Raw genomic sequence first — 25,634 nt, 5'->3', positions numbered from 1 at the left:
ATGGAGGATCTTGGGATGTTCTGCTACTTCCATTTTCTGCTTTAAAATACTGAACCAAACACCACAGTTTCTCTGCAGTGTTCAGGCTTCAGCTCATTCCTTACACTTGTTCTCACAGAATGATTGCTTATATTCAGTTCTAGACAGACCAAAAGATAGACTGATGTTACCAATGATTCGACGATTGAAATAATCGGGTAGCATCCTTTCACACACAGCAACCAACAGCCAGAATGCTTCTTCCTCTTTAGCATACAGCAGAAGTACTGATGTCAAAATGTTCATTGCCTGTAACATTTTAACAGGGAAGGAAACATTCACATGATAAGACAATGAAAAGAAAACCGTTTTGTCATTTGTTTTATACTTCTGATGACATTTCACAGCACGTGTTCAGGGGTGTTGGGATAACCTACAGCCTTACCCAGTGTAGTATTTGTACCTCTACATCATCAAATACAGAGTATAGTATTTAAACTACATAAAAATAGCTCATGTCACGCAGTGGGATGAAATAAGCAATGCAGGTGAACCACCGAGAAGGAAACTTCTACGTATTTCTGACTGATTTTTATGAGGTGCCACAATACTGATATGGTAAACTAATGTTCAGACAACCAGTATTAAGATTCTCAAAACTGCTGTACCTGACAATATCCAATTTGGGGATTCCTGTAGGCATAAGCTGTCAGAACTCTCCTGAGTGCAGAAATTCCTGTGTCGCTTTGAAAAGCGGGATGCTCAGGCAAGGAACGACGTAAATCTCGTTCAATTTCATCAGTAGCTAATGTGCATGTTCCTAAGGATTTTTCCACCAACTCAGTGTAATAACCAGGGTTGGATGCCATATCATTTACAGCACCTGCCAATAAGTGTTATTGCACAGCATTAGAGGGCAACAATAAAGTATGTACATAATTCTCTGCAATTTATACAAACATTTCTGGTGTTTACTAAGATATCTCCAGCTGCTATTGCAGTAATGTAACAGAGTAATTCTACTGTCATTAACACAATCACTATGAAATAAAAATAGAAAAGCAAAATAAAGTAAAGCCTGGAGTAAATTTCTTTCCATATTCCAGACACTATCCATTATACAGTTGATTTTGACTTATTTTTTTTCCTGTTTCATTGCAGGGAAAAAGGAGCTTCCTTTCACCTACAATTTTGCTTAAGTTTTCAGGCAAATACTTTTCCTTTTGTAGAACTGGTGACAGATTAGAAAAAACTTGGCAACGGATTGATATTTACCTAATTCATTCCATAACTTTTTATGTCAACACAATCCAAGATAGAGATATCTGGTACCAGAAGCATACATGTCTACATAAACACTCAAAGAACATTAGCAAAGAAATCCACATTCACTTGTCCTCAAAAAGAACTACCATACAGCAGTATGCTGAATGAGTAGGTTAAAACATATTTGTTACAATAAACAGACCCTTCAGAACAGCAGAATGCTCTGCCCAGGGGAACACCATGAGTACAGGTAGTGGGAAAGGTCTCCTGAGAATCTGCAGCTCATTTTCTGAATCAAGTCAGCTTACCTGTCAGTGGCTACCACCTTTGTAAGTGTTTAAGTGAATGGGAATAACAAGTGCACAGAAGTGCCTTCTAAGCACCTTTTAAAGCAATGCCTTAATTCCCCAGGCCTCCACTTCCTCACATTAAGTGCTCTGACACAGGTGTGTTCTACAGCAGAAAGCCACAGAAGTATACTCAGAGTTTTGGCAAGAGATCCCTTATGCGTATCAAAGTCCACAATTCCTGTACACTTCTCACTCTCAACCAAGCAACAGTGTATAACAAAGAGCTACCCATACTAGAGACAAATAGAAAACATTTTTTTTTTTTGCCTAGGAACACTATCGTCTCAGAAAGATTACACCAAAACAATTGAAAAATGGTCCTGCAAACTTGCTTTTCTTTTTAGCAAGTAAAGAGACGCTGCTGAAACTGATTGTCCCCTTGAACTCATAGTCTTACTAGTTTTGAGTTTGTTGTAGAAGATGACACAGGTTTAGTTTGAATCAATGCAGAACAGAATAAATGTGTCTATTCTTTTGAAATCTTTTGAAATCTTTCTTCAGAAAGATTTAGATAAGTTGCCAGAGGAAATAAGTTGTTTTTTTTTTTGTTTGTTTGTTTGGGCATACTACTGTCAGTAAGTAACTAGAACATCCATACAGCAGAGTCTACAAAATGAATCAATTATACTTGCTAGGCAATACCTGAGAACAGCAGCCAGAGCTCTCCTCGTAAGGCCTCCGGGATCCCTCTTACCACCAAGTCTCGAGTCTTCTTTGTTCGAAACATACTGACACCGTGTCCCCGCTCGACAAAGAGGATGTTCCAGGACTGTTCTTTCATTTTTTCTTTCAACTACAAAAAGAAAAAAAAAAGAAAAAGACTACTAAGTAAACCGGAAGATTCTCTCATGTTTGATATCTGAAATGAATGCTGATCAGAGCAAAAATGTAATCCATGCATAGTTTAAGTCTGGGATACAATTGAATCTCCTACATAACCATTCTTTAAAGTATTCTTACAAGAATATTTTACATTCTTAATTCTTACAAGAATTTCTATACCAGACCAGAAAAAAGGTAAATCTAATCCAGTATTCCATCTGACAAGAACCAACAGTAAGTGCCAAAGGACAGCAAAGTCAGGCAAAATATCCACAAATTCCTCCTCCATTCTGCAACAAATTGAGGTGCAGGCACGACCTCAACAGAGGCAATCTCTCTGAAATTAACAACACAAAAACCCACAGCAGGTTTTATCCCTGCAAACTGCTTTCTGAACTCAGATAAATCTGCGTTCTTCTAACTTCACTTGAGGACTCCTAGCTGATGTATTAGGATACCAAGCAATCAACCCCTTTCACCTTCAGGTCACTTGAAAGTTAGACTTTTTCTTTACTTCCCACTTGAATAAATAAAGGGTAATAAATGTAAGTAAACTAGATTTGTAAGTAAACTGGATTTTCAAACAAATAAGCAAATTCACATTTAATGATTCTTTTGGCAGAAAAACAGAGGTACTTGTAGGATTCTTTGTCAGCTCTTTCCATGTAAATATACATATGTTTATATGATATACAAACACACGCACAAATCTGATTACAACTTGGGCCAATTTTAAAGTACCCTTATACTCCATTTTTTATTCATGCTTTATCATAAACAGCACAAAATTTTATTGGTAAAGAGCAAGTTGATAGAATAAGGAAAAAAAGACGCAACTAAGAGAAAGCAGTAGAAAAGACAACCAAGAAAAATAGGGAGAAGGTTCAGATCATTTGTGTGGTTCCATGATGGCACAAGGTAGTTAAGCATATGATTATTTGCAAGATGAAATCATACTGTCACAGATACCTGCTTAGTTATTCAGATGAAGTAACGTACTGTGACTTCAATGTGTTTATGAATTGTTCTTGCTAACAGCAATAAAAATGTAGTAACACTGACACAGATGAGATAATATCCCATGGAAGCTCAACAGGCAAAACAGGCTACTCTCCTTTTGTCTGATTCATCACGCTTTGTTGCATTACACCAGTTAACAGATTTGGAATGGAGTGAGTACAAATGGTGGAAAGCAGAGAGGGATGACATGGCATCAGTGTCATTTGTTTTGCCACAGTTTCTAAATCTGTCCTCAGTTTATCTGCATGAACTCCACATAGCAACGGGAGAGAATCAATAATCAGGGAAAACTGCAGGAGAATGAAGTCTATTTGGATTAAGGAGGGGAACTAATAGCTGAAAACAGTTAAGCCCATATCGGTTTAACATTTAATCAGATATTTATCAACTAGAGAGAACATTTTACAAAATAGCAATTACTGTCAAAATACAAAACAACTGTGTATGCATCAGAACTTAGTAGGACCAGCCATGTATGTAAAACCTGCTTCAGAGGGAAAACTAGCAAAAATTCCCTACTCAAACATAACTGAAGTAAGAGGCATTTACCTGCAGAGTAGAGGGAGGTAGAAAGTTTCATTGGCAGCAGTGAAACAGGTCCTTTGTGAGGTATAAGGCTTCTAATAAACTATTGATTATGCACCTAAAAAAGCAATTCAATTTCTCTGAAGCAAAGCCAACTGACAATTGGGTGTTGCATCCCATGAGAAGCTTCAGTGCAGAGACAGGGTGAACACTGCCACTATGTTTTCTACACATGCAGCAGTAAGATTTAATATTGCTAAAGCAATTCAAGGTGATCTGCAGAAAGGAAAAGTAGATGTTGCCCACTTCTGTTCATTGTGCTATAAAAAGCAGAACTTAAAAACCTGTATTGCTTTCATCCCTGCCAAAGGGGTGTTTATTTTCTGGTATCATAAATTCCATATCTGAATTTACCCTATTTTGCTGAAAGACTAATTTTAAAATAAAAATTGTCTTGTTGCACACATTTTGGAGAATCAAAATGAGTACATCTTACTGAAAAAATAATAATTAAAAAAAAATCTCCAGAGCATAGCTTTGTTACAAAGAAGTACAAAAGGAATGAAGCAATGAAGAAATGAAGTCAATTTCCTGATAACATTCTCCTTGTTCCCAAAGCATTTGTAGTGACTTTCTACCTTGACAATTCAGAAAGATATGAAATATGTTAGCTATCACAAAACAAACAGCCAACTCTTCCCTGAGGGGCTGGAAGAGCAAGAGGAATTAGCTCCATGAAGATAAGACATATCATTATTAAACAAGATGAGCAGAAAATTGAATGGAGCCATGAAGAAGCACCCTGTGGACTCAAAATACAGAACATGCAGATGAAAGAAGATTGGCAAAGCCCCAGAGGAAATCAGAAGCCTTGCTGGAGTACATTTGGAATATACTTAACTCCTTTCCAATTAGGTTCCAAAGCCTGTTGGCCATTTTTATCCCTTACCATTTTAGAGTCTAGATTCTCAGCATCCTGAGGATGGTAGACAGTCATTAGGGCTTCTGTACTGACGGTTTTGCTGGTATCTCTCTGACCCGTCTTTGCTGGTAACTCATCAAAATCCTTTGGACTATCAGAGGCAGAACTAGTTGCAACCTTCAAAAATAAATAAACAAACAAAAAAATTAACAAATGGTAGTTATAAATGCGAAACAATCCTTCAAGAAGCAGTACTGATCGCAGAAACTGTTTTTGTTTCTAGACTACCTTTGTTAATGATATTCATTTACCACTACCAGGCACAGTTTTAAAATTTAGACTTGCATAGGATTCATATATGCATGAACAAACTTCCAAAATAAATGAGAACCAGCAGTCCCTGTTCTGCACAGCCAGGCTATCAGGAGGCTCCACTTGAAAAATCCATCTCTACAGCCAAGAACTTAATTATAAAGGACAAAAACTCATTATGAAAATTATAATAGACAGGGAGGCCGGACCATCAAGTAAAATAACACATTAATTTAAATGGAGCCATATAGAACTATACAGAAATGCTAAGAGCATTTCAAAAACGGCATTAGAACCTGGATTGTTTTTCAAAACCTGATACAAAATAAAGCCAAAGAATCCAAAACATAATGTAACATTATTGTTCAACACATTCTCGTTTCACATGGGCACTGACTGAGTTATTTGTTTTTCCTCACCTTAAAACCAAAGCTACACAACTCATTTCACTATGCCAAAACAATGCAAATATTACCCAAAAGAAGGTGGTCTGAAGGGGAATGCCCTTGAGAAGCAGACCTTACCACTCAGGTCTCTCAGGGTTGTGCTACATGTACCCTTGCTAGCTGAACATTTCTGCTGATATCAAACTATTTTGCTTTTATTACTCCACTTGCATCTACTAACTCATAAGACGCAAAAAATTAGAGACTTTGCTGAGACACTGATCGTTTTCTTACAGCCGTCATTTTAGACACTACTCCAGCTAATTACATTTTTCTCAAGAGAAAACCTTCATGGAAGAGATACAGAAACTGCTTGCTTGGGCTGTTTTGTCATTGTTTTCTTATTTCTTATGCATGAAACTACACACAGCTTTCCTCACATCCAGAAGCACACTTACAATTATTCCATCATCTTTCTGACTCAAAGAGTCAGCTGACAAAAACAGAGCAAAACATATTTTTATATCACTCTTTATATCAGACTTTATATCAGACTTTTTTTTTTTTTTTTTTTTTTTTACATCAGACTTCAATGTGAAGGGTCTGAAAGCAAGAAATGGAAACGTGATTTAAAAAAAATAGAAAAAGACAACCTGTAATCTAGAGGTGAAGCAGACAATGTAAGACTAGAAAACCTAATTCCTAGGAATAGGTAATAAGAAATTAGAATTTGGTGAACAGTTACCTCTGTACTTATGATATGCTGTGGATTTGAAGTTGCATTGCATTTGATTTGGAGCTTTGTGACAAGCTGTTCGAAATCTTTAACCTCAGTGAAACGAAAAGCTCTTTTTCCTTTGGTACTAATGCTGACTCCTCTGTTGGCTGGATCAGCCTTATCCACCCCTATGACCTACGGAGGCAAGGATATATTAATTATGCAACTCATCTCAACAAATTGCTTCTAAAAGAAAAAAAATTAAAAACATAGACATACATGAAACAGTAGTATGACAACAGTAGCACCACACAAATAGAATTAGTCATGCAAGTAACTTACTACTTTACAGCTCAGTGGTTTAGAGCTATTTTAATACAAGGCAATAGGATTTGTGATAGTTTTTCTACAGAGTACCAAAAAAAAAAAAATCTTTGAAAGGGTTCTCTCAGCTGTAAGTACAGTATGTATCTGAATATCTTCCCTCCTATCTGCTGGAGCTGTTACGTTCTTTTCTTACCATCCAAAAACAGACAAAACCTGGCTCTTGCAAGTAATCAAACAAATCAAGTTTCACAAGAAGGAATTTCCACTGAGAATACCCTTTCAATGACAGCTGTCGTAACATGACAGTTGGAGCTGCTTTTAATTGCCACAATGGAACAGTTACAGATTAGAGCAGTTAATACACTTTAATAATGCACGTTCTTACAAGACAACAGTGAATAGTTGGAGTGGCTGTCATTGCTGATGCTTTTACATTGTTGAAAGCAAAGAATGAAAGACTGCTGAAACAAAACAACTCTGCAGTACCTGACAATCTGCATGAGAGCATTTAGAGTCAGATCCTTTAACACAGCCTCTTCTGTGTTTTTTTTTTTTTGTGTGTTTTTTTTTTTTTTTTTTTTTTTTTTTTTTTTTTACAGCTTATAGAAGTCACTATTGTTTGCAAGACTATTTACAGAAGATCAAATAAAGTCCCTTGTCTGGGTGGGGAATACCAAATGCATTGCTGATATCAGCTCTGTTCACTGCACTGTCGGGTGTCTCACATTGGCGGTGCGTACACAGAGCATACAGAGCAATTACAGAGCCTGGTTAATTTTTAAGCTATTGTATTACAAGTCCAGGTGCTGCTGAAAGGCTTCCAACACCAAAAGAATGAAATGGGACAATCACATGAGATGTCCTGGATCACATGAAGTTAGCACAGGGATGAAGGGTTTTTCCCCTAGACTTTATTCCACGGGCTAGCTACAGTACTCTACAGAATACTCTGACTGCTGTGCCCTTGACAACATGGTCCTTATTCAGTCTGTTGAGACTACCAGCTGTAACAGTGTTGGTATTTGCTCACTGAAGACTGTCAATGGATTTTCCTAGACGTTTGAATAGATGGCACTGCTGTACTACTGCAAAGAGGTGAATGGCACCACAGAGGCAAGAAAATAACATGGCAGAACAATCGTCTTCAAGATCTACTCTCTTCAATCCTTTACTTTCTATCTTGGGAATCTCCCCTTAAATCAGCCTCAAGAATTAAGCATGGGCTTTTATTTTACAAAAAAAGTATTTAAAAAATTGGATTCTGTATTCTTCTACAGAAATCAGAATAATTATGGAAAAGGCAAAAAAGACACACGGGACAGTGCTGGAACATGAAAGCAGTTCTGTAACCAGTATTGCTAATATGCACTATCCAAGGTAAGGAGAAATTATGACATCATATAAACTAAACAGATTGTAACAAAAATCTGCTAAATTGGCATTAAACTACGCAAATGCAAATCGTCTGGTAAAGCAGGCTCTGACTGTAGTTTCCATTACCTCTCTTAATGGAATGATTACACTGCACAGGCTGCCATCCTGGCTAGCAAAGCAGATGTAGTTTTCTGAAATGCACATTTTCCCATGGGTGTTGTAATGAGTGAAAGGAACCCATAAGAAGCACTCATGAACTTCCTTCAAAGTTTCTTCTTTGGGTAGCCTGAAGAACGCACTAAACTGTTCACTGTGGGCACGGCTCTCTAGGCCTCTAGATTGAAAAGAAAAAAAAAAAACACAAAGAGGAAAAAAGAGGAAAAAATAAAGAAATATTTAAATGACCTTACAAAAAAAGAAAGTTAAAATACCTTGGGAAAAGGTTACGTAAGCATCATGCTCTCCCATAATCTGAGGTGTTCATCTGGAGGGCTCAGCATTTTGCCTACAGAGGCAACAGAATGTAGGACCAAACCTGTATACACTCCCTTAACAAAATACTTAAATGCTTCACTAAATAGGAATAGATTCAAGCATGCTCTTACATAGTGAAGCACTTTGCTGAATCAGGACCTAAACATGATGGAGAAAACAAACAACAACAACAACAAAAAAAAACATATTATTAGCCTAATCCTGCTCTGTTTCCCAACCCATCAAAATAATCCATTTAAACCTAAAACAAGTTTTTGCTTGACAGAGGGCCAATTAGCTAGAAATGTAGCACATGTTGTAGACATCTGCCATGGAAAAATTCTTCACAGATAACTGCAACCACAATCAACATTTTGGTCACAGAGCACCATCTCTCTCCAGCATTGCTACCAAATTGAGGTATTAATTACCCAGGAAATACAACCTAGAACAGGTTTTATTTACTATACAATTAAAGACTTGGCTTTTTTCCCTCCTTTCCCTTTTACATTGCAGTTGCGAGGGGCTTTAACTAGGAACAAGTAAAATGGAGTTACTGGAAATCAGGTTATGACTGAAATTTATTAGAAAAATGCTTTATCATATTTTCTATTTGTATAGATAACATTTTCAACAAAGTCCCCTCATGTGAATTTAAATTACATAACAATAGACTTGCTTTTCCTGGCTGCTTTTCACAGTAACTAGCAGATCATCACTTCAACATCTGAGTGAGAATTTGAATAATTCTTTGAGTAGACAACATTTGCTTCTACAGAAACTAGACCTCAAATTGTACAACATGAAACAACCACACATCTTGCTTGAGAAGGAAGGACTCTAACCATCCGGTTATTGACATACACATCTTTTCCATTGCCTAAAACACTGCCATAAATAAGGAAAGCCACGCACCCATCTATAACTCACCAATTTTATCACCTATATCCTGTAGCAGAAAGGCCATGCAGTTATTACCTACATATGTGTATTTAATCATTTATTCTCCACCTTCTCCTTCCTCATCAGGAAACTAGCTAGAAAATCAAGAATGGAACTGCAGTGTCTATTTCTAGATGCTTCTAAAATGCCTTTTAAAAACTTCAACTACTGTAAACTGTATAAAAGGAGCCCAGTTCTGAAGGTTTAATCAGTTCCTGCTACTGCAAAGTAATAAGTTATAATGCCTCACATTACTTTGATCCCAATTTTTAACAAGATACTTGTTTAAGAGCTTTGCCAACATTTATTTATCTCCCCGAGGCAAGGATTCTCCTCCCGTTTGTCTTAAAAAAGCACTGGGCCCAGAGCAGACAGACTACGTTACCTCTTGGTGATCTGCAAGGGGTCATGAAGGACTAGGTCATTTTCAAATGTCTCTTTGTCAAAAAGCCTCCTAACAGCATAGTTTGCCAGCTGCTCCATGAGAAGGAATGTTTCATTAATGTGCAAAAACATGGAAAAATAGTGATCTTCCCCATGGGAGCAGACATGAATGCTCTCTGTCAGGATAACATTGGAAGTCTTCTCAAGCTTTGATATTTCATCCCAGGAGATAATAAGTTTTACTGAAAATACAAATATAGGCAGATCTGAGTAACTTCTCTTTAGTTTCTATCTATTAAACAAAGAACAGTGGTAGTCAACAGCACTAATAAAGTACAATTAAGCAACACAGTTAAATAATAACTCATTTGGAAAGGGCTACAAATTCACAAGGCCAAAAAAAAATAAAGATTTCCCTCACAATTGCTATAAAACAATACAATTAGAAAGACTCTTGTAGAAATAAAAACACTAAAGACACACCACTCTTTGGTGTGAATCATTCTTTGGTGCCTTATTTGTGAATCTAACAGAGGGGAAAAAAACAGGCATTTTGAAGTATGTTTCATAAATGTATTTATTTCCCTACATTATTTGTTTGTGTTTTTTTCTATTCTGTGATAACATCTATTCACATGGCAAAATAGTTTACTCAGAATATAAGATTACTCTAAATCTGAAAGATACATAGCAAAACATAAAGGGACTAAGCTTAGCATCCAGGCTCACTTACTTTCTGCTCCCAGCAAAAATGAGTAAAAGCTAAGGAAGTTGGTACTGAGATACAGCCATCCTTGACAAGGCACTCTGCCCTTCCAGTAGCTGCACGAGTAATAGGTAACCAACTTCTCCTGCTCTGGTAATCCAAAACACCTTTCAAACTTCATAAGACCCTCACGAAACTTCTCAGGATCTTCTTCTTTTACAAAAGAACCTTTTCCCTCTTCAGCAATCAAACCCTAAAACAAAAGAACCAGTTACTTTATATGTGTCCACATAGGTGAGTGTCATATATGCACCTGCATACATACAATGGAGTATTCTTATAGCAAATTTAAGAACTGCAAAAATAGTTTGAGAATCAAAACACAAGTTATAAATCAAATGTGCTATTTCAGACATATACAACGAGTTTCCCCACACAACTTAGGTACAAAATACACAATCTGAAAATAATGTATTTTCCTTACTTAATCACAAGAATTCCTAAGCTAAACATTTAGTATATGCAAAGTGAAGCATTGTACCTCAAAAAAAACAAACAAACAAAAAAAATCCCATATGCTTCCTAGGCATTATGAAATATTGTGATGTATCATCAGTTTCAGACCACTATCTAAAGGCATCTGCTGTATCATTTACCAAAAAGAAATAATCTATGTCCAGCAGATAAACAGTAACAGAGCACGTTGAAGTTAACAGCCACATACTTCCCACTCAGAAGTATACAACATTATGGTGCTGTCCTTTGACATTCTATAGGGAACATACTATTTGTGAACATTTAGAGGGAAAAAATACTTAGCCTTTCCTAATTGTGGTGCATGCCTGTTACTTACTCTTATCTTTCCCTGGACAAAGCTCGTAATATCTTCATTTGAATCAAATACTGATAAAGTGTTCATAACATTGTTTTCTAACCAGTCCCAGTGTTCTGTTATCTCTTCTCTGCTGGCTCCTGAAAGAGAAAATTAGTATTAACAAAAATTAGAAGAGACTTCAATAAGTTTATTCACAATAATAATCAACAGAATACTCAGTGTATTCCAGGTTCACAGAGTAACGTAGATAGATGAGTTCAAATCCTAAGTCACAAACCTACCACTGAACTCTTTTGTACAGCAAAAATGTATATGGTATACGTTAAAAAAGCACAGTCATGTTTTTATTTTTCATGCTCTTTACACAGCTGTATTTCTAGCCTTGACATCCAGAGGCATCTCAGCTTTGTCAACATTTTGTGGCTCAGTGCTGAAGCCTGACTTGGACTGAGAGTTCCTTAGCTCAGCAGTCCCTCAGAGCATCTTTAGCACGCTCCCAGTTCAGTAACTAGGACACTCCCCTAGAAGGTGGGAAACATGAGACCAAATTCATGAGAACTTCAAGACTTGGTCTTGCTGTGGTGCAAAAACCTTTCTGAGAAGTGTAAGGATGTAAAGGCTGTATCACTGTGACCAGGACGGTAGCAGAGAATTCTCTTTGGATACATGAAACAACCATTTATGTTGCCTACCACAAACAATTACTAGTTAGTTGTGCTCAATGTAAGTAATGGTTTTATCTCATTTTCTATCAAGCCATATTTTTATTATATTTCTATCACACTAAAATATAAGCAACCATCATTCAGGAAACACTTGTCATTCTATTTACAGCCAAGTTCTATTTGTGTCATAATTCCAAATAACTTGATGTTTTCATGCAATTAAAGAGTTCTGCAAGAGGACAGAAGCACAGCTACATCCCAGATGGAAGATCTGGTATCAGGAACCAGGAAAAAAAAAACTCATCTATTCATACAAGATGAATAATCCTTGAAATGTTTTTTTGCACCTCCAAAATTAGCAGTGTTTCTCTTCTGAACCCTCTGGGACTCCAACACACAGGAATAAGGAATGTTTTCTTCCCTGAATCATTACACACATGCAAGGGGAGCAGTATCATAAAAAATCTGTCATCACTAACCATAAGGAATGTACAACTATAGCCAAGATAAAATTCAATGTTCCAAGAATATAAATACTGCGTTATCAAACATCTTAGAGAGAAGCCGACTTTATTACGTTACTTTATTCACTTTATAGTGCTTTTAATCTAGGTTTCAGATAGCAATCGCTTACCGTATGTCACTGCAATTTCATAGCAAAGAAAACTTGTCTCACCCGAACTTCCCAGAAATAGATTCGTGGTTTGCTTCAAATACAAAGGGAAACTCTTACCTACTAGATACTTTTACGATCCGTGAAATATTTATGATAATTCATCTTACTCTTTTCACTAACTCATATACAAGTTATGGAAGTAGTAACAGGCAGTAAAGCAGAGCTTGTGCTAGTGAAACAACCTTTGAGGTCCTGCAAATTCAACAGTGTCAATTCCTTAGAAACAGGAGGTAGTTTCCATCCCATCAGATGGTGGGAAACAGGAAGAAGAAAACAGATGGAAAGAATTTATATAGGATTGAATAAAGGGAATCTAGAATATAAGTAAGTTGGTTATTTTATCCTTCACAGGAATGCTCACAAATAAAGCCAGTACAATTGCATACTATCAATACCCCTAAGTAAGAAGGCAGAATTAACTATTTCTATTTTCTCAATTTACTTTGTAAAGACTAATTGAACAATTTTCAGCGGACTCCACAGAATTAAGGCTGCTATGGGAATGAACAGAAATTGTTCTAAATACAGTTAAATAGACTGTGCTACATATGCTGGATTTGCAATCACAAAGAAATGATATAAAGAGTAATTAACACAGCAATGAATTCAAAAGCTAATTATTTTTCTCAGACTACACATGTGGAGCAATTATTTGAGTCAGAACAAGAATCAGAGGAACAGATGTGACATAATAAAGATGAAATTTTTAATAAACATTTAAATGCTTTAGGAGCACCATTTCAGACCCTTAACATGTAAAAGCAGGAAAGAAATGTAATCTCTTCAATTTATTCACTTCACAGAAGGAATAACCTGCTTTCTAACACCAAGTACAATTACATTATGTAGCCTTTTGTTCTAAAGTATACTTACGTAGAATAGAATTTATATAAATCCAGTCCTAAAGTGAAGACTACACTTAATATTTTCCCAGGGGTCTTACATGATGCTGTTAGAATTCCCTACAGTATATTTCCAATGTACTTATCAAAGTATTTTTTTAATAGCCTGTCACCATTAGTTCTGACTTCAGAAGAAGCCAGAAATTTTTATTTACTGCCAATTCACAAACTGTTCAAATTCTATCAACTTTAATATGCTGCCCCTTTTAAGTGACATGTACTGAGTTCTATTAAATTGTTATTAAGCAGTTCTTTCACCAACTACTGCCCTTAAGATAAGTCCTTGCAGAACAAGAACAGATTAGCATTACAGCATGAAATGCATAAACTACTGAACTACACATCTAAAAGGAGAAATCTGTATTTTGAAAGTAGCTAACTTTATAAAAAAAAATATAGGAAAAGGCAAATTTTCTCATTTAAGGTGAAGAAACAAAGATTTATAATAAAAGGATAGCAGCAAAATCCAATGTGACAATAGCATTGCACTTACTAGTAGAATTATATATGTACGTACATGTTTGCAGAACAGCACCTCCAAATTTTCCTACAAAGTTCATCTTTCACCACAGGCAACTAAAAAGAAGGCCTGGAGACCAGTGAAATCTAAATGGCGTGGTTTTGTTTTTGTTTTGTTTTTTTTAAAGAACACAAATAATTTTTAAAAAAATGAAAGCTACAAAAAAATGAATATATATATATATATTAGCTCCAATTCTATGTATTTTCAGAGTTTTCAATAAGCCTAGGAAAAAATAGATTCATTGTGACATTTATCGTCAGATCATATGACTATTTTACTTTCAATGTAAAGACAAGACCATGCTAAGGAAGAAAAAACAATGATGCATGCAAAGAATTAAGCGTCCTCTCAGCTTGTGGAACGAAAGTCTGTCTGGAGACTTACTATTTAAGCAGCCTGTATAAAGACTTTATTCTCAAGGGAAGCTGCAATATTAAAATAAAAAATACACACACTAGCAATAAGGATGCTTTATGAACAATCACATACTCTGCAGTCAAGGTCAATTTTCTTTTCCATTTCTTACTGCTTAATAACATAGCATAAAGAGAAAGAACTTCTTGCACTGAGAGCAGCAGATATGAGGAAGATTTCAGCTGCTACCACGACTGGGAACCCAGCTCATTTTTACAAACAAAGATAAAGTAGAAAAAAATCCAGATAAGCTATTCTTGTTATTCATACCTACAGCACGCTTAGTACTCTCAAGTGTCAACTTATCCATATCATCCTGAACTGTGCCAAGTTACAGAGCTCCATCGCAGCTTACAAACTAAAAGATTGTGGATCTGTTATTCTAAGAAAGCACCAAAGCAGTTTCTCGGTACTTCACAGACTGCTGCAGAAAACAGGCAATCTGACATTATGATACGAAGATATATTCTGAAAAACTGGAACCATAAACTGCTGACAATCTCGTTTCCAATCTCCTGAGCAACACTCTATCATTACCAAATACTTTTAAACCATTTAGAAGCCATTGGAATGAATAATGATGTGAGAGAATTAACCCAACACAAAAATTGAGACCATTCTTTGTACCATGATTTTTCACTTTACAAACTCACTTCTAACTAATAATACATACCACATGCGATGGACCAGTAGACTTGTGAGTCTGGTGTCTGATGCAGGATGCGAAAAGGAGCCACTTTGGATGTCGAATCCAGCACTGCATCTAGCGTTCCCACAAGAAGACCTGTAACATTTAACAAAACATACACAGCCTGGTGAAACTAAGGTCTTGAAACGCACTCACCTTCTGTCTCCTTTCTTAGTGAACAGGAGTGCTACCCGACTGACGAGTTATTCTCCAATAAACACTGAGAAATTAAGAAACACAAATGAGTAAAGCCAAAGTGCTCCTAGAGGAACCTTGTTGCGAGGTGATTATACATTCATCCAGCAAAAGCCATTATAAACACAACCTGAGGATGAAGAAGGTCTGGAGATGACACCCATGGAAGTATGGAATAGCCACGCAGCAAGGCAAACCAGAGAGTAACCTGAAAAGGAACGTGGTAGTTCCCAGCCTTTAATAAGAACAAGCAGTAATTGAACTACCTCGTAATTACTCATTTACTGTTGTTCTGTTTTATGGAGAAAGGAAACAGTTCTCAGAAAACCGCAATTCCATTTTGTCTGATTTATAAAAATCCCACCCATTGTTTTTACACGAGAAAAACCTATCATACGTTCTGTACCTACAGAAGTTTTGCTGCTCGTTCCATCCTCTAAGTACTGCCCTACTAAATGCCTGCCATTCTTTATCAACACTCTATCAGAGGACTCCTACACTCATTAGAGAACACTAAGATTTCATCCGACCATCCCATGCATCAGTATATTTCATAAGGCACAATATTCCATTATACATTATAATGCCAGATATAATGGCCATGTCACCTCCTTTCCACTAGAGATTGAATTAGCTCCTATTAAGCCCATCTCAGATCAAAATATAGTAATTCCATTAATGAGACACCCTTCAACTCTCACGACAAATGAGATACTCTCTTTCAAAAAAATTTCCTGAGAAAATGAGTATGCATTTTAGCTTGGCAGCCAAAATTATTCTTTCTGCTCAGTAATAAAAGTGTTAGACAGCTCAGAGACCTTAACAGTTGATTTTAAAAATCTAAGGATCGGAGAATTCCAAAAGAAGAAAAATCCATACAGAAAAAAATATAAGCTTTTGGATCCTGATGCTCAAGTATTTTCATAAAAAGAAGTTTTACAAGTGACAAAAACATAGGCAACATAATCTTATGCTTCCTTCCTGTATTTCCTATGCTTGGCATCCTTCTAGTATCGCCACCTAAATGGAAGGTTCAAATAAAGCAATGCTGCCAAAGAAATCGCACACAGCCTTTAATCTCCTACAGAAGAAGTGAAAAGTAAGGCCTGCAAGTGAGGCAGCTACCCAAAGAGCTGCTGTAAAGTGGATCATAGATGCAGAACCTTTCATTGAGAGTTGCTATTAGGGTAGAGAGCTTGTTTGCAAAGTTAGTACATCCCTTTATGGCTCCTCTAGGTACCCTTCCATGCGAACTGAAAGTTATCTTCTGATTCAGGCTTTAATATGCTATGGAAGCATTAGATTTAGATTATTACAACTGCGTCTCTCAAAAGTGATTTCAGAATTTTTAGGCTGGCTTCTGGTACCTTTCATTCCACTTTCCTGCCATTAATCCCATCTCAAGTGATGGGGAGGGTATTAAGGTATATAAGGGAGGGAGGATATATACTGTATGAACTGTGGGAATACAAGGAAGCAAAGTAAGGCAAAATTGAGAAATCTAGGCAGTCATCCTCAGAACATGTTTCCTAAGGATTCATTTTCAGCACAGAGCCTGTGTGACATATCTCCCTGTGGCTATTCAAGTTGCAGAATGATTTTCCTTCTCTTTAAAAAAAAAAAAAAAAAGTGAATGAATAATAATAAAAAAAAGCACAGAAAACCCACAGGCCAGTAAATTTGATCAAAAATACCAGCTTGTAGTGTCTGCAGTTCATAGCCTGTAACTTACTACAGTTAGTAGCATTTATTGTAGTTTCTAACTGAAGTCAGACATTGACTATATAACATTCAGATCTGTATAAAGACCTTTGCCTTTCTGAATGAGTCAGAACACTGAGCTCATCTCGAAGTTGGCTGTGCTTTAGCAGCTACTTTATCATCTTTTACAATTCTCCTGATTTAATTTCTGTACCAGGACATTAGTCACCATTTATGAGGTCGATGCAAGTGCTGAGCTTGAGCGAATGCTCACGACAGCGCACCAGAGAGCGGCACTCCTCACTGCGCCCTAAGTTCCCATCTGTGGGAAGGAAAGTTGTTAGATTTGGACACAAACAGCTGCACCAGGCTGGGACCGGTCATTTCTGCAGGTACGCTAGTCGATGCTGCTTCGTCCACGATACAGACCACAGGTTTGTGCTTCAGCTGATAACTACTCGGTACATTATGAGCTAATTTCACAGCTATGGGCACTGGCATAATTGCAAGGAACCGGCAGTTCCTTCTTCTTACCCTAGCCCTGAATGTGTTCTAAGTACGAGCTGTGAACTTTTCTGAATACTGTACTGTCAGTCAGGGTTTCCGTAACTGCAAGTTGTTGGGCAGTAAGCATCAGAGGAAGCACTCTCTTTATTTGCTATTTCCCGTGGGAAATCAAGAACCATGTCCGCGCAGGCAAGCATGACCAATGCTGAGCGGCTTGCTGGCACTCTGCTGACCCCATTCTCACCAGCTTGCTGAAGAATGATTCATTTCCAAGGTTGCAGACAAGAAAAGATTTAAGTCACCTGTACAATGACAAAGATATAAATTGTAACATAGAGGAACAGAGAACAAGAGAATCAGCAGCTGCTCAGCCCAGATACTAGCATTATCTCCATGAGGGATGCAAGGGGGAAAATCAGGCCCTATTTGCCAATTCCTTGCTAATGAAATGCAGCATACATTGTTCTCTAACAAAAACCTTCAGAAGGTCATCTACACTCCCACCTCTGCTCTAAGCTAGACCTGTGGTGTCCAGAAGTGATTTCACCCACATCATCCTCTAGCCTCACGCAGGGAAGAGCTTCAGCTCTAGATATGGAAGGTGATGCACATTCACAAGGAGAAAAGGTTCTGCTTTCGGAAAACATTTTCGATTTCAGAGTTCCTTGTGTAAAACCATTACAAAATACCCTGGATACTTAAATAAATGGGGTAAAACACCCTACAAAATAGTAAAAAAGGGCAAGGAAAATAGAATACCTTTGAAATACAGAAGCATTCCTTTCAAAAGTTTCTATAATACTCAGTTGACAGTATATGAACATTAGCTAATGGAATATCAGCAAATAGAAAGAGTCTCGGTAGTCCAAAGCAAACCTTCAGAGCCAAGTGCAGATGGTTCAGGGGTACAGTGAAGCAACGTACCAGAGCAGCAGCTCACGCAGCCTGTTTCCTATTATTTTCCTGCAGTGGCATGTACCAAAGCATATTAGCAATGAATTCTGCTCTCAGTTGTACCAATTTACAGCAATAAAGCCGATATACATGAAAATAACTGGCTGGCATTTCACAGTTTGGGAGCAACACTGCCTTGTTTTCTGTATTTATTTCACCAAGTACATCAAGAGAGTACTACTGTTTGCTTTTCCTAAAAAGAGTGCTATTGTTCTGAAGCAAAGTTAGCACAAGCCTGTTTTCTCCTCTGCCGCCTAACAGCACCTCTGAGGTCAATAATTAATGATATTAGAAGTGGATCAGCCCGTCTCCTGATTTACTACATTACTAGTGTTACTGGACATGAAATATTTATGAGTAAGAGTTCCTTACAAACAGAGATACTCTGTTAGCACAACACTGGGCAGCCCCATATCCCTAAGGACTTTGAACAGCAGACAATTCCACGTACTGCCAAGTACTCACTCTTTCTTTATTTACATTGACATAACAAGGAGAAATGCTGGAAGTTGAGGAGGATGTCTGTATGATCCTGAGGTACCCGAACAGACTTGGTGGATCCCTCCCTGCAAGGGCACCTCACAGCAAGGAAGCCTGGAGCAACCTTAAAAGGGTTTTAAACAGCCACCTCCTGAAAACTAAAGTCTGTACATTTAGAAGAAATACAAACACGAATAAAAATCAATGAACTTTACAGGATTTTTTTATGTTGGTTTTGTATCACAAAGTCAACCTGTTAGTAACTTGTGAATTAAAAAGGAAAATAAAACTTGAAGGCAATGCAATACCTAGACACAGCTGCAAGGAGTAACATCAACAGGAAATACACAAAGTATGTGAAATATACAGATTTACTACAAAACTGATACCCATTGCCCAGATACATGAAGACGAATTCAAGTATGCCAACTAAAATTTAAGCGGACTATATTCTTTGAGAAATCCCTCTTAAAAACCAGAAGGTGCAGATCTGTAGAAAGCAAAGCTTTCACAGCAGCACAGCACACCTTCTGCAAGGTCCCCAGGGGGAGTATCGGGGAAAAACATACACCAGGAGTGAGCTGTTGCCAAATTACAACACAGGAGACCCAAACTGCAAAGTCCTACTACTAGAAATACTTGCTTACAAAAGAAGGATAAAGCTTCATTCCAGGGTGGCAAACAGAGCACTCTGGCTCAGAAAATAAATAAGTAAAGGTCCAGCTTAGTTTGTTTAGTGAAAGCAAACTAAGACACAAATATAAGCCATGAAAAGCCGTTGGCTTGATAAATTTGATTTAAACCACATGAATGCCAACTTGATAGTAAAGCCCTTTTTCCCATTCTTTAAATTATGCACAGAATTCTTTTTTTTATTATTATTATTATTTTATTTCCTAAAGGAACTTGGTCTCATGACCAAGAAACCTCAGCTTAATGCAATGCTGAGCCTGGGCTGTGATGTAAATGTTCTTAGCTAACTGAGATGTCAAACAGGTTAGTTTAAGCCTGCAGTGTAAAAGATTTCATCTCTGTTTACAATAACTCACCTACATCATGGTCAGCGGATGGCTCAGGTAAGACAATGGTAACTCATTAAACTAAGGTGTGTATTCAAGATCACATGTAAAAGTACTTGTGGCAATGGATATCCCTGAGAGCAAGGAAATTAGAAGCACAACTGAGAAAAGTAAGCATCGGTCTCCTTGGGGGGTACACAGAAAAGCCTGACAGATACCACAGCTCCTTTTTTTTTTGCTTCTGTACAGTTAAAAAGCTGTACAACATGGATATGAAGTCAATACACAATCAGAGCTAAATACAGAGCTGAGCAAAATCTCCTGCAATATTGAAACAGCACAGCACCTTCTGCAGGGGCCAAGCAGAGGAAATGAACTTCAGCAACAGCTTTTTGCTCCCATGCCCAGTGGGGAGCACAAGTTTTGCCTCTCCAGGCTCAGAGCCAAACCCCTCCATTCTGCACCAAGTAACAGCACCTCCGTAACTGCTGGCTGTCTGACTTGATGCTTCCAAGGGTGCTTACTCCTGTGGCCCCAGGGTGCACTTGCTCCTCTGATTTGGAAAGTGAAAGTATTTGGGAAGTGACCAGAGTACACGCTGATCATTTTGCCACCTGCCATCCCCAGATGTAAAAACACTCCGTGACAGAGCGGTATTATTTGTCTTGCAAAATATACGCACTGAAAAATAATCTTTGCTGCAGCTGCTGGAAAGAAAAACGCAGCATAGATCATTCCAGATCTTTATTCATCTAGCAAGTTTTCCTCTCAATTCCTATCACAGTGGAAAACCTACAGCAAGCAAGCAAGCCAAACCAAAAGCTCCAGTCTGCTTAAACACCAGCAGGTATAAATGATTTCTACTATTTATTCTACTACTGTATACTTAGTGATTCCACAGCACAGAGCTTTAAGTTCTGAAACACAAATATCTTTGCTGCATAACGAGTCTGCTTACAGCTAAAGTCTCCTCTCCCATCCTGCTGTTCCTACCAAAATGAATTTCTGTGAGATCACCAGGTAGTTTTTTTAATTGGTTCAAGAGGAAATTCTGCTGGAGACGAGGTCCTTGCCACTGATACCTACCACTCATAACACTTTCACATAGCTCCTTCTGACAGATACCAGATAATTTCCCCAGAACACATACTCAGCTCTGTCTCCCCTTCCTCCAAACTCCTACACCTGCAAATTAGCTAGCAATGATGCAGACAACAAGCTACATCCTTTAAAAAGCAAGAGTATCAGCAGGGGAATTCTACAGATTCAAGACGGCAATAATTGTTCCAGGAAAACTAGGACTCAAAGAGTCAGGACTTTTTCCTGCATTTGGGATCCCCCTTTCTTCAAGCACAGCACAAACAGCAAGCAGGGAAGATCAGTTCCAGCTGTGTACTTTATTGACAGGTGTCCTCCCTCTCACAGCTGTGTTCTACTCTGAAGCAGAAAAAGAAGTTAAAGCAATGGAAGCAGAAAACAAATAATTTGTTTTCTGACATTTCCAACACAGCCCAGCAAACCTGAGCAGATCTCCCTTGGTGGCTCTGCAGAAAAAAGAAGGAGCAGAGGACACAGCCACGTGGCTGCACTGCCAGACATACAACACCACATTTTGTGACAGTCTGCGGGCTGAGCTATCAGGAAATAGAACCAGCCCAACAGGTTACAGGATCTGTATCCTTAGGTGAGGTCTATGAAAGAAAAGAGAATGAAATGGAAAACCAGGCAGGGGCATAACAGCAGAGAGAGACGAGGCTAAGCAAAACCAGCACAAAGCACTTCCATCCATTTCTATCCATGCTTGCCAACTAGCAACTACATTGTGTGTAGTAGAGACAAGCCTCAGAGCTAACTCTGTCACCGAGGGATTACAAATTGGCCCTGCTGTGTCAGTGCGGAAGGGTCATACAAACACATCCACGCGTGGTTTCCTTTATAAACCTAGGCCAGCACAGCAAATCCCAGCCTTCCTTCAGGTGTTTCTGCTGCTGTCTTTTTTTCTCTGCTTGGTCTGCACCTGCTTTTGGTTGCTTCCTCAATACTCGCTCCTTCTCCTGCGAGACCTCACCCTGCACTGCTACTGCCTCCTTCACTGGGAACCCCCTGCCCCTCCAGCTGCTGGGCACCTCCACTCTTCCATCACACCTGCTGGAAAACGCTGCTCTGGAAAGCCAGAAAAAGGCTTCACTTGGCACATCCGCGATGATCTCATGAGATAATAGCTGTTCATCCGTGTTTTCCTGTTAAAGCAAGTGCTAATTTTCTTGAGTAACATACAGCAATACAAAATTAAAACCTGACATAGCAAGTTGTGCTAGTTTATACCTAGGAGGCTTGAATATTTTTATACCTGCAAACACAAATCTAGCTATATTATTTTCCAGTTCTCTTATCTTTCTTATTTCCAATTTTAATTCAATAACTTTTTTGATTTTGTCCTCTGAAAAAAAACACATACAGATGAAATCTGAATGAACCTCATATAATAAGAGAAGTTATAGAAATGCAATGTGCAACACCACACAAGAAGGCACCCTACTGGAACTCTCATTCAAGTGTTTTTCCATGCTGTCAAATGCCATCAAGGACAGAAGATAAGCAATAGAAATCTCACCTTCAACAACAGCAGAAGGGCAATAGGAGGCCCCAGCTGTTTGCCAGCTGCAAGTCTACACGGATGCTTTTAAATGAACACCTGATTCTAGGTCTCGTTTCGTTTTCATCACTGTTCTTACATGAATTTTATCACATGGCCAGACAACCTTCGTACTGACTCAGCTGGCTTTGGTTTCCAAAGACACCAGGACAGAGAACGGCCAATCTAGCCTGATGACCACAAGTCTTCCAAGGCTGAAAAATACGACACTTGGTTCTAAGTTGAAGCCTGACGCTACCTGGAATATCATGATACCCCTAAAAGGGAACCTGGGATTTTGCAGTGATTTCTTTTTATGTTTTCCCTGTTCCCTGCAAGTGGTTCAGATGCCAATGAGGAATGCCCTTCCTCCAGCTGGGAGGATTACTTCTACATAGGAAATTACATCAGCCAGACAAACTGATGTTTTTTTTTTTTTTTTTTCTGTTGGGTAGAATAAACAAATGCTTCAACAAGACAACTACACCTTATGTTTAAAACACCTTACACTATGATGACACAGTTAGAGAGAGCCTAGAAAACCCAGACTCGTGCAAAACATTCAAGAACCATACCCTGGCTTTACCCTGGGGCATTTCTCCTTGATAGGGGCGATGACCGACGCCACCAGACCAGGCAGGAGCCCAGCTGTAGCCTGAGCAGCTCCCCCACCACAGGGGGCTCAGTGGCAGCGGGGGTCCCTGCAGCACGTTAGGAGCCACACAGCCGATAATTAAAAACACAAACTCTGGTCCATACCTTCAGTTCTCATGAAACAAAGTTTATTATACTGGGGTCAGTGCCCTGTCAGCTTCTGGTCAGCTGCCCCTGAGACACTCCATCACACCGCACGCTTATTTTTTTGTGTTTTTTTACATTTTAAATGCAAGCTCAGAAGCACCCAAGCGGGAGCTCGCTTCCAGCAGCCTCCGAGGCGGATCTGCCGGCCCCTCACAGCGCTGCCAGCACGGGGGGCACCCAGCAGGCCCCGCACCGAGCCCCAGGCACTTCTCCCACCCTCCCCTCCCCCTTTTCTCCCCTCCCCACAGGACTCTCCCCTCACCCCCCCCCACTGCAGGGCAGTACCTGCCAGCCCGCCGCCGCCCTCCTCGCCGTAGCCCCGCCGCCTCTGCAGCACGAAGTACTGGTTGGAGCGCTCCAGCACCCACAGCTTGAGGGCGTTTTTCAGCAGCACCTCCTCGGGCTTCAGCCACATCTCGGCGGCCCCTCACTGCACCCCCCGGCCGCCGCCGCCCATGCCCGCCGCCTCCCCGGCCTCCCGCTCCCACGTCCACAGCCCGGCTGCCAAGCGCCGCCGCCGCCTCCCGAGGCACGCTGGGAGTTGTAGTCCTCGCGGTAGTCCTCGCGGCAGCCCCGCCGCCCGGCGCCGACGACCGAGGGACTACAACTCCCGTCGGGCCCTGCGCGGCTGCCCGCCTCCTCGGCTGCTGTGGCGGCAGCCTGACGGGCCGTTAGGGAGGTTAGAGGGAGGGCGGCGGCGACTCGCCTGACGGGACAGGAGCTCGTCCCCCTGCGGTGTTCACGAAGGGATTTTTCTTTTTATTTCCCTCACACCACCCAAAGAAGTCCATTTGAAACGTTGGCCAAACCCTCATCGCCAAAGAACATGGCTTTTTATTTATTTATTTTTACCACTTGTGCTTGTTTTCCAGTCAGCACCGAGCCTTCCACCACAAGACACACACGGCCAGCCTGCCATGCAGCCCTGACCGCTGCCCTCCACACGCCCTGTCACACCACCCACGGGTGTCACCTCCCAGCTGCTGTGTCACACCAGCAGCAGACATATGGCCAATGCTGCCTATTTACATACCACGTTATAAAAAAAGACAGTCTGCCTCCTCGCTTCTATCACCCAACAAGATTAAGAGCTATTGCGGTGGTGACATTTTGGTTGCCTTAACAACAGTTTGACTCGGGCTTTGTATTTTTTGTGATTCGTCTGAAACAACTTTATCATTCATTTTCATGGAGTAGTTCTTCAGATCATCTACACACTGACTTTACCCATTGTTCTGAGCTAGAATAAATCAATCTAGCCTGGTAGCGAGTGAAACACCTCCCTAGGAAGCCACGACCACAGTTACCCAAGTCCTCTCATTAGTTAGCTCTCTCTTCTGGTGTTTCTTTACCAGTCTCTTCACAACCTTGTCAGAAGAACCATGGCTCAGAAGGCCCTGTGGCATTACAACGTGATAACACTGCTTCCTAAATGGTATCTTCTGGTGCTGGCCATAAACAAACAAAGTTTAGGGGAGTAGAAGGCTGTTGTCTCTGTTCCAGATTGCTGATGCTGAGGAATTTTCGGAGGCTTCTGCTAAAGATATCTCAAAGTGTGAAAGATTCACTCCTGCTCTTTATTCCTGACAGATTCTATCACTCGGTACAATGTAGGTCGTTCCCATTTCCCAGAAACTTCTCTGCAGTTTGCTGCCCTGTCAGATCCTTCCTTTAGTGCTCTTTCTAGCATTATTGACCTTCCTAAGATTTTCCAAGAGTAGTGCTTTATTGATTGTGTATCATATGAAACATCCAGTATGCATTTGTTTAAACTCAGCCTCTACTTTGAACTCTTCTAAAAAAAGAATTATGCACATCATGCACTAACAACAGATTTCAGACTTGGCACTTCTTTGCTTTATCCTGTTTCCTTCAGCCTCTTCAGCAGTCCCAAATGTACTCTGTGTCCCATAGAGCTTCTGCTAGCCACCGGTCTATCTGTGAGCACAGGCACAGTGAGATTTTGCCAGGCACTCACAGAAAGATGTTTGGCAATGCCTGGCCACTTCCAAACGCATAAGGAACTACTGATCCAGCAGCACCAGGGTGAAAGCAGCACCAAGCATGCAGTCACATTTACTTCACTAGAAGTTTTCAAAACTGGATGAACTGCACTGGTATAAGACATTTTT

At 39.4% G+C, this 25,634-nt stretch overlaps 1 protein-coding gene across 4 annotated transcripts in view; it reads right to left on the bottom strand.

The window, feature by feature from the left end:
- TBC1D8B (TBC1 domain family member 8B) overlaps nt 1–24,026 on the bottom strand; it is a 38,702-nt gene extending 14,676 nt beyond the window's left edge. For 2 of the 4 annotated variants that reach the window (XR_011101153.1, XM_068697235.1), the window contains exons 1-11: nt 23,788–24,025; nt 15,196–15,306; nt 11,361–11,479; nt 10,535–10,760; nt 9,803–10,043; nt 8,128–8,335; nt 6,328–6,495; nt 4,912–5,061; nt 2,238–2,388; nt 648–862; nt 171–288 (exon numbers count right to left, since the gene is read on the bottom strand). Coding sequence is in view for 3 of the 4 variants with exons in the window: in XM_068697235.1 (XP_068553336.1) it covers nt 171–288; nt 648–862; nt 2,238–2,388; nt 4,912–5,061; nt 6,328–6,495; nt 8,128–8,335; nt 9,803–10,043; nt 10,535–10,760; nt 11,361–11,479; nt 15,196–15,306; nt 23,788–23,917 (1,837 nt within the window). In the remaining variant the exon portion in view is untranslated. Of the gene's footprint in view, nt 1–170; nt 289–647; nt 863–2,237; nt 2,389–4,911; nt 5,062–6,327; nt 6,496–8,127; nt 8,336–9,802; nt 10,044–10,534; nt 10,761–11,360; nt 11,480–15,175; nt 15,307–23,787 lie in introns of those variants that run through there. The other 2 variants (XM_068697236.1, XM_068697237.1) reach the window with 2 other exon arrangements.
- Nucleotides 24,027–25,634: the final 1,608 nt, after the last annotated feature.

The sequence above is a fragment of the Anas acuta genome, chromosome 13 (genome assembly GCF_963932015.1).
Source record: "Anas acuta chromosome 13, bAnaAcu1.1, whole genome shotgun sequence".
Classification (NCBI taxonomy): Eukaryota; Metazoa; Chordata; class Aves; order Anseriformes; family Anatidae; genus Anas; species Anas acuta.
The sequence above is the reverse complement of the archived record's forward strand: the minus strand, read 5'-3'. Positions and strand labels throughout refer to the sequence as shown.